Source organism: Mugil cephalus, chromosome 11 (genome assembly GCF_022458985.1).
Source record: "Mugil cephalus isolate CIBA_MC_2020 chromosome 11, CIBA_Mcephalus_1.1, whole genome shotgun sequence".
Classification (NCBI taxonomy): Eukaryota; Metazoa; Chordata; class Actinopteri; order Mugiliformes; family Mugilidae; genus Mugil; species Mugil cephalus.
Genome location: NC_061780.1, coordinates 10,110,187 through 10,124,029, shown reverse-complemented (window position 1 = coordinate 10,124,029; position 13,843 = coordinate 10,110,187). Strand labels below are relative to the sequence as shown.

Here is a 13,843-nt window from a genome sequence, read left to right as displayed (position 1 = left end):
ACAATCAATCCCGTAATGATGGTGATTATATGACTGAGCTGTAGCCTAAATTGCTTACATCAATTTCCGTGCACATACTAAAATTAGTAATGAATGTCATCAGCCTGTTTAAATCAGCTTGTTCCTGTTTATTATGGCCTCTGTGTGCGCTGCTGTCAATATAAACTTTTATGAGTGTTCGCCAGCCACAGTGTAACAATAGTATTTATAGTTATCTTGCCTTGACTTACGACGGCCTCTTACTGGAAATATTTATCAACCAGCACAGATTAATGGAAGTCACACCTGTGAATGAATTCTTGTTTTCCGGGGGCGGTTCAAGTTAATATATCCTAGGCTTTCCTCAGACATAGGGACTCGGTTGTGATCTTACTTGACTGTATGGGACCCAGACACTGAACTCACTCAGACAGCGCCCACACATTGGCAGAATGAGCAGAGCTCTGGCGCACCCAGGTGGAGAGAAAGTGCAAATTCAAAGACAGGTGTACCTGCAAGATTTCTTAGCTGCATTAAGCAAAAAATTGGCCAATTTACTGCATGATACTGAAATCTTTTGGACTCAACAGAAATGTAGCATGAATGTTGAAATGTACACATTCATGCACGGTATCCATTAATAACGTCATATCACATGCAACCATAATTCCACGAATTACAACCTTCACTTTAACCTCACGACAACAAATATTACTGTGCAATTTCTGCGACGGAAACGCAGCAAAGATACACTAAAATGCAAAATCGCACGCACACGTACTTGCACAGGCACGCAGACACACTCCACTGGGTTGTGTGCTTGGGTTGTAGAAAGCTCTGACGCTGTTCATTAATCACTACGTTCAGGTTTTGATGCCACAGCAGGAATGGAAATGCTGGCCTGACTCTCATAGATATACTATACTGCCTTCATCAGCTTCACTAGCTGGAAGCACTCAGCAGCGAGTTCAGGATGGTCATTTGCACAAATTCTAATAGATTATGGTTGTATTTCTGGAACAAGTCAGTGCAACAATGTGACTTGTGCGTGCTGTAATTGCTTTAGAGAATACTGCTGGTCTCATGAGGAATAAAATACCATAAATGAGGTTTTGGCTGCGAAGGCAAACCTTGTTAGTGAGATCAGTTCAGTGCTTTAGATGCCTCAGCAAATTTGGTGGTAAAAATAAGATGCACCGATCAGGCGTAACATTATGACCACTGACAGGCGAAGTGAATTGCATTGCATCGATTCTTGCGTGATGATGCAATGTTCTCATTCTCATCTTCTATAACCACTTGTCCTGTAGAGGCTCATGGCAGGACTGGAGTCTTGTGTGCTGCCGTGAGAGGTGAGGTGAGACACCCTGGACAGATCGCTCTGGGTCCTGGTCTGGTCTGGGCTAACACAGAAAGACAGACAAACCATTCACAGTCGCACCTATGGCCAATTCAGAATCACTGATGAACCTTCTTGCTGTGAGGCGTCAGTGCGAACCACCACACACTGTTCTGCCCCAATTCAGTGTTCTGCTGAAAACTTTTGGACGTGGCATTCATTCATGTGGGTGTTACTCAGACATGTACGACCCACCTAAACCAGACCAGACACCTCCACCCCATAGCAATGACACTCCTTGATGACAGCAGCCATCCCCAGCAGGATGCAGCCTGACACAGACACACACAAAAATGCTTTAGGAGAAACTCAAAATCTTGAGTTGAAATACAGCACAAGGTGTTGACTTGGCCTCCTAATTTACTAGATCCAAAACTGATGGGGGGGTGATCCACAGAGGCCCCTCCCCTCAACCCATCAAGACACCACAGGACGCCCTCAGAAGACCCATGTCCTTTCTCTGATGAGTCACAACAGTTTTGGAGGCACAAGGCAGACGTGTAGATCCTTAAACACGTTACCTTGTTATGCTTTGTTGGAAACAGATCGCCTATAGCAAGAGTTGCATTTTAAGACTAGAGGGATTTTGTGCAAAAAAAAAAAAAAATGAAATAAATTAATTTATATATTGAGCCTGTCCCAGCATCTCAACAGGTAAAGACTCAGTAGCCGTTAGCGCGCTGCATCAGTGATTGTGCTAGTTGCCTTTATATTCTCAGTATTTGCATAATAGGGATCGCTCTCACGAGAAATTCGACGTCGGACCTCATTCATCAACTTTGTGAAAAACAAGCATGAAATTTATCATGGAAATGATTGTGGATGCCTGCCACGTGTGATTAATGAGACACCCTCACTCCGCAAGATGGAGGATAAATCACTCATAGAATGTAGCCGTGAAATTAAAAACATGTGGAACCAGTGTTACATTTACATATGACACACGTGAAATTAGAGCTGCCTGGTGACTCCTATAAAAAGACAGACTTAGCTGACATAGCTGTATTTGCGTAGCTTACATACATGCAGACTTCTGCGGTGCAGTAGCAGGTGTGGATATTTTGTTGTATTTGAGTCTTTTGTGTGATTACTAACTGTTTTACTAGAATAACTGAGTCTAAAATCCTCTATTTCCAACAGAATAAATGTGCATTTATACTGGACAGCACAAGTTCAAGTACAGGTGGAAAAGGAGACACTCAGAAATCAAACTTTAACACCAAATCCAAGCTTTAATTTGCATCTTGTAGAAAGAAAAGGCCGTGAATGAAAAATTAACAAACTCTTCCAACGGCTTGGCAATATTTCTTGTTTATCTTCCACAACCTGACTCAGCGCTGGAAGGAGAGATATTTTACACAAGGGGGCACACAACATCACATATCGCTTGAGTAAAGTTATAATAACTGTGTGTCTCCCAAGGAGCGAGCTGGAGTAAATTCATGCCAAGCTTCCAAACTTTCCAGACGAAGTGGGCACACTCATGAGAAACTTTTTTGGGATCACGTACTTTAACAAATTAGCAGTAGCAGATCCAATTGCTGATTTCTGAATAATCTCTCTGTTCCTTTGGGAGATGTGCTCTTCATGTTCACTGGATATTTTGTGATGAGGTGACATCACGACATACAGACACTGAGCACCTCTTACAAGCATAAGAAGCAAATATTCTTTCTAAATGAAAGAAAATCATAAATGTTCCATTCATATTGTCACACAGTAACAATTATAACTCAGGTTGACTCCTTTACAACAGCAGAGATGAGCCTTTAAGTTTCATTAACTGTCCTTGGAGTAGTTCTCTTTGAGCAGCCTGCGCTCTCTCCTGGCTGGACCGAAGGCTTTCTACACCAACATGTGTTCAGTTCTGGTTTGTTTCAGGTTTTAACCAGTTTCAAATGTCAGGGGACGATGCACGTTGCCTTTCGAAGAGCCAGGTAGCCCGTAACGACATCAGTGGGGAGCTGGCGAATGTAGGAGAACTCCTCAGAGGACGTGAAGCGCAGCTTCGTCTGAGGGTCTGTGTAATTTGCCTGAAGAAAGACGACAGATCATTCAGTGAGTACAGTCACAGCTTAACCGTTTACATGTAGACTCAATTAAATGATCTGATATACATCTACGTGCCCCGACATGTGTAAAGTGGTTCTATTCACTGTGGAACAACAAACCAGCTGGAAATACAAGAGAGGGTGTTTTCTTATTTCACCAAGCTACTTTATTGACCCTAAGTCCAATAGAAACATATGACCAAGACAGACACCAGCTCATTCAAGGGGCTGCCCACACCGATTCTGGTTTAGTCCATCTTGATTGTTTTAACCTCCGTGTTTCTGTCCCTCCTAAAAACTGATGTTTGGCTCCAGGGAGATGCAGTCAAATCAAGCGTTTACATTGTTATTACAGTATATACTAATAAGTTCACATTGAACAGATTATCAGATGTTCATGCCACTCTCAAACTCATTGGAAATTCCTTCTGATCAGACTAGTTCGCTTCGATTGAGGTGGTTAGATGAGGCATTTTTGTTGATTGTTTTGATTGGGCCATTAGTCTTATTATTTGTTGAATACTGGTGTCCATGTAAATGTACCTTGTGTGTGCTTCATACAGTTCACGGCTAAAATATTTTCTTGTTCTGTCACATTTTTAGTAAACTGATTACTTACAGGGAGTCCGGAGATGTCAGAGTATTTCTTGGCTGGCTTCAAGGAGGGCGGAGCATCAATGTTATAGTCTGTAAATACAGAAAGTCAAAAACTGAACATGGCAGAACAATTTAATGTAAACATGGCGCTGACTTAACACTGCATATTTTATGTATAATAGTACAGCTGTGACACACAGTGAAAGAGCAATATTTTAGAAGAGACTGTCAGTGCCTTTTTGTCTGAAACATTATAGCACATTAGCCAGCAAATGGAGCTGGCTAATGTTTTCAGATTCAGTTTAAAATCAACAAAGTCATTTTGTCAAATGGTTATACATGACTTTGCTCTAAATTACTTCAAAGATTTGTTTCACATTTTAAAATTATTCCCAAAACAAAACAATGAATGTTGACATCACGTTCTTTATTACTGAGGTAGAATCTTGAATAAAGGAACAAAACAAAGTGTTTCAACCTAACAAATGCACATGTATCAGGTAAAAAGAAGCAACAGAAACTCACAGCTGGGATCATGGAGCTTCCAGGGCAAAGTCCGCTCCAAAGCCAGGATCTGTTTGAGGTTCTTCCAGGTCCTGTTCTTTTTGCCAGCAGCTGCTCCACCAATCCCTGAATGCTGCCAAAAATAGGAGGGAGAGAAATGATGGAGATTAAGGGAGACGCAACAGAAGTAGATAAATAAACAGATGAATGCAGGCTGACACGGGCACTTACCATAAATGCGTGGTCTTTGAAAGGAGGGGGTTTTGCCGTGGGCTCTGTGGTGGCGCTTGGACCGGGGTCTACAGACCCCACTGCCTTCACCTCAGGCACCACCTCCACCGTTGTAATCTGATGAAACACCTCATTCAGACACACATCACACTTGATTTAAGTCACATGTTTGACATGTGACGTACGAGTGTCTACTGTTGAAACTCACATGACAAACATAAAAAAATCACACATAAAGCATCAATAACTAATACCACTGTCAAGTATACTAATGTTTTGCAGACTATATATTTATGCTATTGTGCTTCTTTATACACTGTACCCGTCATCACAGTAGTAGTACATGACAGTGTAATAAAGCAGATGAATAGTTTAATCATCACTGCTCAACTCTTTTGAAGTAGATCCTATAGCATCGCTCAGTGGCTCGTTAATAAGTGATTAGGGTAAAAGATACGGGCCATTTACTGTACTTACAAACTAATGAATGAACTTTTAGCTTTTGCTCTTTCTTTAGCATGCTTCATTAGGACAGGCTCTAATTACCAGCAACACTGACCAAAGCTAGCTACATAACAAATTTATTAATGGGTAGCCCCTTAATTCGAACCATCTCGTTTTCGAGGGGGTCCAACATAGGAACGTGATACAACACACCAAAACAACCACAGTACAACAACAGATGCAATCACATACAGCATGTAAATTTAAAAACACCTTAAAACCTGTGTCACATTGTGAGGTTTAGAAGCATGTGCTTTTCATTCAGCCGATCAGTGAAGACTAAGCAATGTTATCAGGTCAAACCACGGCCTGTCAGGGTCTTCAAGGTCTATTTCTGCATGAATGCTGGGCATAACTGATTTATTGGATACTGTGAAGAAGTGCCCTAATGTTGTCTAATGTGTATGTTGACAAGTGCCTGAATCAGCACTTATGTTCTAATGGTCTAAATATAGGCCTATGTTTACATTTGTTTACCACTTAAGAGAAAGGAACCATGTATGTTTAATGCATTAATCTTGATTTTTCGACATGAAAATTAAAAATTCTGAAAGATTTCACCAAAGTAAAAAAAAAAAAAAAATCTTCTTGTGGCCTACAATAACACTCTGAGGTTAAAATTTTGAATGTGCAAGTATTTCAATGAGCATCCTATAAAGGGTGAACAGCAATGACAATCGTGATGATAACAACAATAACTGTAATTATATTTAATGAAGCTAACAGCTATAGCGCCATTGGATTAATTCATTAATTCAATAAGTTTTGTCCAACGGTTTGACTGTTTACGCTATAGTGTAGCATTGTGCGGACAGTCAAGATGTCAGAAAGACGTTTTAGTTTGACTGTGTGTACCTGTACCTGTGTCTGTGTCTGTGTCGTAGGTGCCGCTTGTTTCTTCTTCTTGCCGCTAGCATTAGCATTAGCATTAGCCTGCTGTGCGGCTGACACCGCCGGACTACCGGGACGTTTCTTTCCCCGGGCAGCGACAGCACTAGCGACTACCTGTTGGCTCTTCACGGTTATGGGGATCTGAGACGCCATTTGTACCCACGCAGCTGTGATATGTACGATTTAAGTACAGTTTTTTCGCTCGGTTAGCATTAGCCATCCATCCTCCTGATAGTAAACAGCAGAGACCTAACCCGGATGTGGAATGGATTAACTTCCTTTTACAGGAAAGTTTAAGAAAATTAATTGTCAAATGTAATTAAATATTGTCTTTTTTTTTAAAACAAGTGTATACTTAGTGTGTGTGGTCCAGTAAAAGTATGGTATGTCTGTATGTTTTTCAGCGGTCAAATCCCTTTCAGCCAGAGGGTTTTAATGCCTACAGGTGCAGAGTTTATGTCTAACTATCAAAACAGCTTAAAACCTTGCGAGCTTGTGCAAAAGCACAAAATCAATCAGTCAGCCTCATTTATTTTGGATGATGAATTGACTGGGGACCAGAATGCCCACTGTATGTGAATAGGATGTATTATTTTATTTGACTGTGTACTTTGACTACATCAATTCTCCTTTTTTACTCAACCCAAAACTACAACACAGTCTTAACCTGATAGAAATCTGTCAGGCGTGCATTAAGAGCAATCTTTTAATGCACGCCTGCACGCTTTGCAAAGCAAAAGCAAGCAAAAGCATACATTCGTCAACACAGAAGAAGGACAAATTTTTTGGAATATTATTTAAGGTGGTATGCTTTGATTTATTGTGTGATGTCATTGGCGTTTCAAAACAATAAACTGTTACATCTCTTTTTAAACCTTAATTCTAAAATCAGTGCAAATTAATGTAGCAGTCAGTACCTAAGGCACAGGGGTGATGGACAAAATCCTGAGTGTGGGTTTATGCTGCCACCATGTGTTTTTGTGAGGTTCTGCATGCATGGAGCTGAAGATGAACTGCTCAGTCTTTCTTAGAGTAGGCAAATGATCACATTACTGAATTAACACTCACTCTGAAGACCAAATGTTTGTTTTCAGGAACCAGCTCCTAAGTATGTATACCTGCTAAACTTCCCTTAAATGTCTACCGTGCGAACTTGGTCCCCCCTTAAAGGCAAAACTCCCAAGTTAAAACAGAGCAATGTAGTTTATGCTGTTGTGAGGAAAGTACAGACTTGTACACTGGAAACAAAACACCCCATCCACAAACACGCGTAGCAACACAAGAGAGCCAGCTCTTCAGGAAACGATTCAGTGGTCCTGAACCTACACCTGAAGGACAATGGACACTCCTTTGAAGATAACAACGTCCACGCTTTAGCCAGAGAAGGCCGATGGTTTGAAAGAGCAGTAAAGGAATCCATCTATGTCAGATTGGAAAATCCTTCTCTGAACAGGGAAAGGTGGACTGAGATATAATCTGCAATCATTTACAATACAGTTTTAACTTCTGTCCAACAAAGCACCATTCATTGGAGAAAGAGGATAGGAACAAACAGTCACCCTAATCATATAAGTCTCTGGTCATTAACAGACACTAATCATGTTAGTCTCTAGCCATTAACAGACCTTATATCAAGCAAGTTTCTGGTGGGTTACACCCACAGATGTTATTATTTAAACCCAGCTCCCCAACAATCATGTACTGAAGAAGCTACTTGGATGAGTCTCGTCTTCAAGAAACTCAACCAGTCCAGTTGCTCTTTCTTTAACGTTAATGTTTCTTATCTTCAATAAATTCTTATGGAGCCTGTTTTCTTTTCCACTGTCTTTGTTGTTGCTTTCTTTCTACTCAAACTCAGGTTTTACACCCGGTTCCAGACAAGCGTAAAGATTTATAAATTCCAACACATAAAAAATATGCCCCATTATTTTAACACCTTGTACAACTTGTAACTAGTAGTGATAGCAAAATGAAAAACCCACACTTCTTCCTATGCATTGTTTTACTTTTTGCAAAAATCTTTGTCAAGTTGAGTCTATTAAAAAAAAAACATATAATGTAGACTAACACATATTTATTTTTGCTAGAAAAATAAAGCACCATGCCTAGACCAAACACACAATGAGGACTTTTCTATATGCACACAGTAAGTCATTTGCATATTGCAGACTACTGTGTGGATATCTTAACAAATGTGCAGAATTATTCAAAATAGTTATTGATTGCTGAAAGTAACTGAAGAGCGTCTTCACGTGTCCTGCATAGTGACACGAGATCAGCCACTCTAAATAATTAATGGAGCACCACTAGCTTACAACCTGAGCTTGTTATTAGATTGCTAAATTTATATTCCTTGTTTCTCTCACGACACAGGTGACACTCAAAAACCCAAAATATAGATGTCTGTGAGGGTCACAGATATCCAGGCTATCCAGAGATGTTTCTTCAGTTTAGTCCCTGCAAATGAATGAAAGATCACAGAAATGTCAGGGAAAAAAAGAAAAGAAGAAGAAAAAAAGAGAGTCAGTATAAAACAAATATTTTTTTTCCCTACCACATGTTTTTAGAACAAAAGTCAAAAACACTTCAAACAACCCTAACAGTGAAGGCACAGAACTTAAAAACATTCAACCAAAGCTGTTGTAGTGAAATTAAGCAAGATCGCCCGTCAGTATACGTCTGCAGGCGGAGGTGGCCTCCGGTAATCTGCTGGCTGATTAGAGTAGGGCACCTCAAGATGTGCACGGTTATTCTCTTGTCAGTGTTTCACACAAACATCTTTGAGGGAAAAGCGCCTCCAGCAAATCCATCAGTGTACGCTAGCCCAGTGAGGAAGGACCTGCTGGCATTAAAACAACCGACACATCAAATATCTACCACTAATTCGACACAGTGCCCTCTGAGCTGCTGCGGAGACCCAGATGAACTCTGGGATGCTGGTGTAGTATTGCACATGTAATTGTGTATGTGAGAGACACACAAAAAGCCATCGCTGCTATCTCTTTTACTCATCGTTATGATAACCAGAGGGCCGCACTCAGAAGACGATCTTTTCAAGCGTCTCATTCATTTTTCAGGATTGGCACGCTGCTGCTGCCGCTGCCAGCTACATGAATAAAGTATATCCAGAGACTCTGCTCAAGCTCAATTGCAAACAGATATGAATGTTTAATGGGTGAAGTTATGACTATGAGCTGTGTCTGTGGGGCAGTGGACCTGCACAACACGTTCCTTATGAACACATCACCAGACATGAGCTGGCTGTCTGGAGCACTGTGCTGGAACCAGTAACTTCAAAGTGAAAGTCTTTGCACCAGCTGTACTCAGGCTTAGAGTCTAAACACACCTGGGTGCCACACAGAGCTCTCCTGACAAAGAAAAAAAAAGAAAGCTGTTTGGTGTTGTTCTCTTGAAACTGTCCTGTCGGTACAAAAGGCCGCGGAAAAGCCTCTTCTCGGCAGAGTGAGTTCTTCTGTTGAACCACCTCCTCTCTATACACTGCTAGGGGTGTACCTTCAAAGCGCATCATGAAAGCCAGTTGGTGTAGTTCTCTGCTCTAGTGACTGTGGAGGGGTTGAGAGGCAAACATGTAATCCATAGCCTAAAGCTAAACTTACTGATCTGTGTCAACAGGCCATTGACTGGTACAGGATATGTGTCTGTGTTTGTATAGCTCCCAGGTGTCTGTGCTTGTGTGCGTATAGACTGCTGGAACCCTGCCTAATCTGAGTATATGTCTATAGTGTACAGTGTTTTTCTGTATTTGTAAGGGTTAAAAGACCTGACCCGAAGGGCAGTCGGGAGCATGGGCAGTTGTTCAGCCCCAGTTGTTCAAAAGGTTTTTGTCTTCATTAGAATGATCCAGATTAGAAACTCCCATGCTTTGCTATCAGTGATCAACAGATACAAATCCAGATTACCAGAGCTCTAAATGGGACAATATACAGCAATACAATCTAGGCTACTATCTATGCAAAGGACAATAGGTACAATTTTTCCGTCACCGTTGCTTTTGAATAAAACAAACTTCCCATCCATATTCAAACAGTCATCAAAGCCATCATCTCATCAACAACAAGTACATGTAAATACACAAATATTCACTTTTATAGCACTATGGCGATATTAATGATGCCCCTGAGCATGCTGAAGGCCCAGGCCAACGTCTACTGTTCTCTCAGAAAGGCCTTGAAATTCATATACAGTAATAAAATAAAATTAAGATATAAACTGCAAGTATGTGGTCTAATGTTTACTTTATCCCTTTTTATGACTGAATGAGGGCTGGCCAAACACACACTGACCCATCACTGGCAGTGAGTATCCAAACAAGGTGCTCGCCGTGAGCAACTCTGGGTTGTAAGCAATTTTATTTTCATATTATTCTTGAAATATACCCAGAAACCTCCCTTCTGCTGGGATCAAGAGGATTTCCTTTAAATTTCCGCTGTTAAAAAGTATAAAATGACACATACTGGGCATTTGATTAGGATCAAAAACAGATCTGTTCTGCTTGCTAGGGGTGTAATGTCACAGCACTTTATAAAGTTGGTTGGTGTAGTGAAACGTTACGGATCTGTGCCGCCAGGCCATCGACTAGAACATGATGTGTATCTGTGCTTTCCTAGCTGTCAGGTGTTTGGTTATACATGCGTACAGGCTGCCTCAGAATCATCTGAAGAGTACGTGCGAGAACGCTGATAACATTTAAAGCATATGCAAACTCTACCCTCGGCCCTAATAACAGCTCCTGGTGTCGGGTATATTTTGAATAACAAGATGAAGGCTGAGCAAACCTGGACCCAGTTGTTCAAAAAGGTTTTTTATCTTGATTGATATTCAAGAATTTAAACAATCATCAGAGCCCTCATCTCATCAACAACAACATACAGCATATAAAGAAACAAATATAATGATGAAGACCAACTTCTGGTTGGGGCACTGGACAAGCAATGAGGCACGCAATGGTCTGAAAATATCTCGCTGGTTCATCTCTAATGACTGTGTCACTGAAACTGATGTACACACTGAAACTGAAAAGTCTCAATATGTATTTTAATGTTTGCATTATCCTCTTTATGACTGTTGTCCAAACGCACACCAACGCAACATCGGGCTCAGTTTCTGAATTGTCACCAAATAACACAAATATTGCAAGCCGTTTTAAAACTTTATTTCATTTTATTCTTGAAATATTCCCAGAATCCAGTCTTTTGCTATTATAAAGGGGATTTTTTTTTTTTGTTTTTTTGTTGTCTTTTTTTAATCAAAACTATTAAAAAGTTTAAAATGACACATTTTGGGGATTTGATTGCGATCAAAAACCAGGTCTAGAAACTCAGAATTTCCTATTTGTTTATTTATTTATCTTATTTGAGTCAGTGTGATAGCTGAAATCTGGTTTCTTTTTAACAACCCCTCCAGGGCTTTTTTAAATTTTAACTCCACACACCTATTGAAGGAATGTGTAAGTCTGCAATAAATGTGTGTGTTTGGTATCGTTTGTAAAAAACCTCCTTGGTTGGTTTGTGTTTAAAACTAGAATTTTTGACTCGTGTATGGTGTACGATAGATAGGAACATTTATTTATTACAGATATGTCTCATCTTCTACTGCTGCTTATCCTCACTAGGGTCGCTGTAGCCTATTCCAGCTGCCATTGGGCGAGAGGCAGGCTCCGTCCTGGACAGGTCGCCAGTCTATCGCAGGGCTAACACTAAGACAAACAACCATTCAAAGTCAAACTCACACCTAGGATGACTTTAGGGTCACCAATTAGCTTAACGAGCATGTCTTTGGACGGTGGGAGGAAACCGGAGTACCTAGAGAAAACCCACGCAGACACAGGAAGAGTCCATTTTGTTACATCAGGTAAAACAGACACTGATCACTACAGACACTATCAAGTAAAAGAATTGGCAGATTTATTTGTTGCATACCAAGCTGCCACCGGGTTTTGTTTTCCAAATGAAACAAATAATTAAAAACAACAATAAAAAATAAATAAATAAATAAAGGTTGTGAAATCCATTTGCAAGCGCATAATGACTGACATAAGACACCAAGCTTGTCAGGGGAGAATGCAAATAGGTTGTAGGTATCACATGTTTAATCATTCACGGTGCTGGGGCTGAATCTTGCTTCCTGAATACATTCTGCATGCCATGACCTAGGAGTGCAACTGGATTGTTATTCACATCTCATCAAACTGAAGCAGAGTGTTTTCTGCCTGTGCAGGTAGAATGGTGAGTCATAAAAATGAGACACAGCTCCTCGCTGACTTCATTAAGCCCAACAGGAGTTTGCCGACGCTGACACAAACCGATTTGCATGCATAACTCAAGGTGGACTATCTTGCACTTCATATATTGGCTGAGGTGCATCTTTCACAAAATTACACTGGGACTACACTGCCAATCAAAATCAGCATTAGGGATGCCTATAAATGAGCAGTCAATAAATTGGTTTTAGTTGAAGAAAATGGACTCACTGAGTCAGGCGGCTGTAGCTGTGCCTGGCACAGTCAACGGGTCTGAGCACTCCCAAGTGCTTCTTATTCTTGTAATAAATTGTGATGAAACAGGGTTATGCCTGCAGTCAAGACACCTAAACACTCCCTCGATGGAACAGGTAATGGTGAGCAATACTGTTGATGTCTTATTTATAGCTTCTAGTAACCAAGAGTATCCCATTTGCCATGAACAGTTTCATCGTGGTAGGAAAAAGAAGCCAATCAGCTTCCTCCACTTTCATTTTGTTTTCAGTCCAGTTTTTTATTCTCATTATATAGCAGCACTATATGACAAGTCCTTAGCTGCATCTGAAGTCTCATTGGATTGATGGTATGTTTGCAAGCAGTGGCTTATAAAAGCAGGCTGAAGTTATGGCCTGCTGTCACAGTGACCTATTAGAGTTCCCCACCAGGTTCGGTGCTTTGTTGTTCATTGTTCATATTCTAACACAAAGGCACATTTTATTGAAGTCGGAAGACTTTCATGAACATGCATGCAGGAGCCAATTTCCTCTTTTGGAGTCAGTTTTATTTTTCACAAATTTGAGAAATTAGATCAAAGGCTTCAGGTGTTTGTATACATGTATACATAAGATAAGTTAAGATAAGATACGTAAATGTGCAGTATTGTGGCAGCATACAGTTTGAAACAGTGAACACAACAGATTGAAAAGTATACACTAAAAAGGATAGTGATGTCATATGACCTTTAAAACCACTTCATTATACTTTTAAAAGGAATTTACTGGTTAAGTTACAGGGAAGAAATGTGAGGCTAAACCTTGTAGGAAACCAGATGGATGGTCTGCTCCAAAACTACAAGATGTATGCTTTGTGACTTATAATAATAGGCTTTTTTTTTTTATTATTACTTTCATGTGTCATTATTCTTATTAATAATCTCATTGGGACGTTCTATGATACATCACTGTTTCTCATGCAGTTCAACTCAGATCTTCATTAATCACACCGTGTGGCTGTGTGATATACAGACATGTTTGTGTTTTGTGTGTCCCCCCACACGCTCCTTGAATCTGACCATCATATGTCAGGGCCGCGTGAAAGAGGATGGGGTCAGTTATGGCATTTCTTCCGGGTCGGTGTGGTCTAGGGAGGGATGAGCGGTGATGCTGCCTGTGTCGGCTGTACTCATCAGCAGCCTGGCTCCTCTCCCCC

The 13,843-nt window shown here is 40.6% G+C and overlaps 1 protein-coding gene across 4 annotated transcripts; it reads right to left on the bottom strand.

Annotated features, from left to right (window-relative positions):
• Positions 1-2,590: 2,590 nt before the first annotated feature.
• On the bottom strand, positions 2,591-6,432 carry ino80c (INO80 complex subunit C). Of its 4 annotated transcripts, none has more exons than XM_047599941.1 (5): positions 6,121-6,432; positions 4,762-4,890; positions 4,552-4,663; positions 4,049-4,116; positions 2,591-3,411 (listed from the first exon to the last, which is right to left on the bottom strand). In XM_047599941.1, exons 1-5 carry the CDS (start codon positions 6,307-6,309, stop codon positions 3,280-3,282), a joined length of 630 nt encoding a protein of 209 aa, XP_047455897.1. In that variant the 5' UTR covers positions 6,310-6,432; the 3' UTR covers positions 2,591-3,279. The 4 variants fall into 4 exon arrangements, with proteins under 4 accessions (XP_047455897.1, XP_047455899.1, XP_047455898.1 ...); XM_047599943.1 differs by having other exon boundaries at positions 4,762-4,878; XM_047599942.1 differs by having other exon boundaries at positions 6,127-6,432.
• Between the last annotated feature and the right edge of the window lie 7,411 nt (positions 6,433-13,843).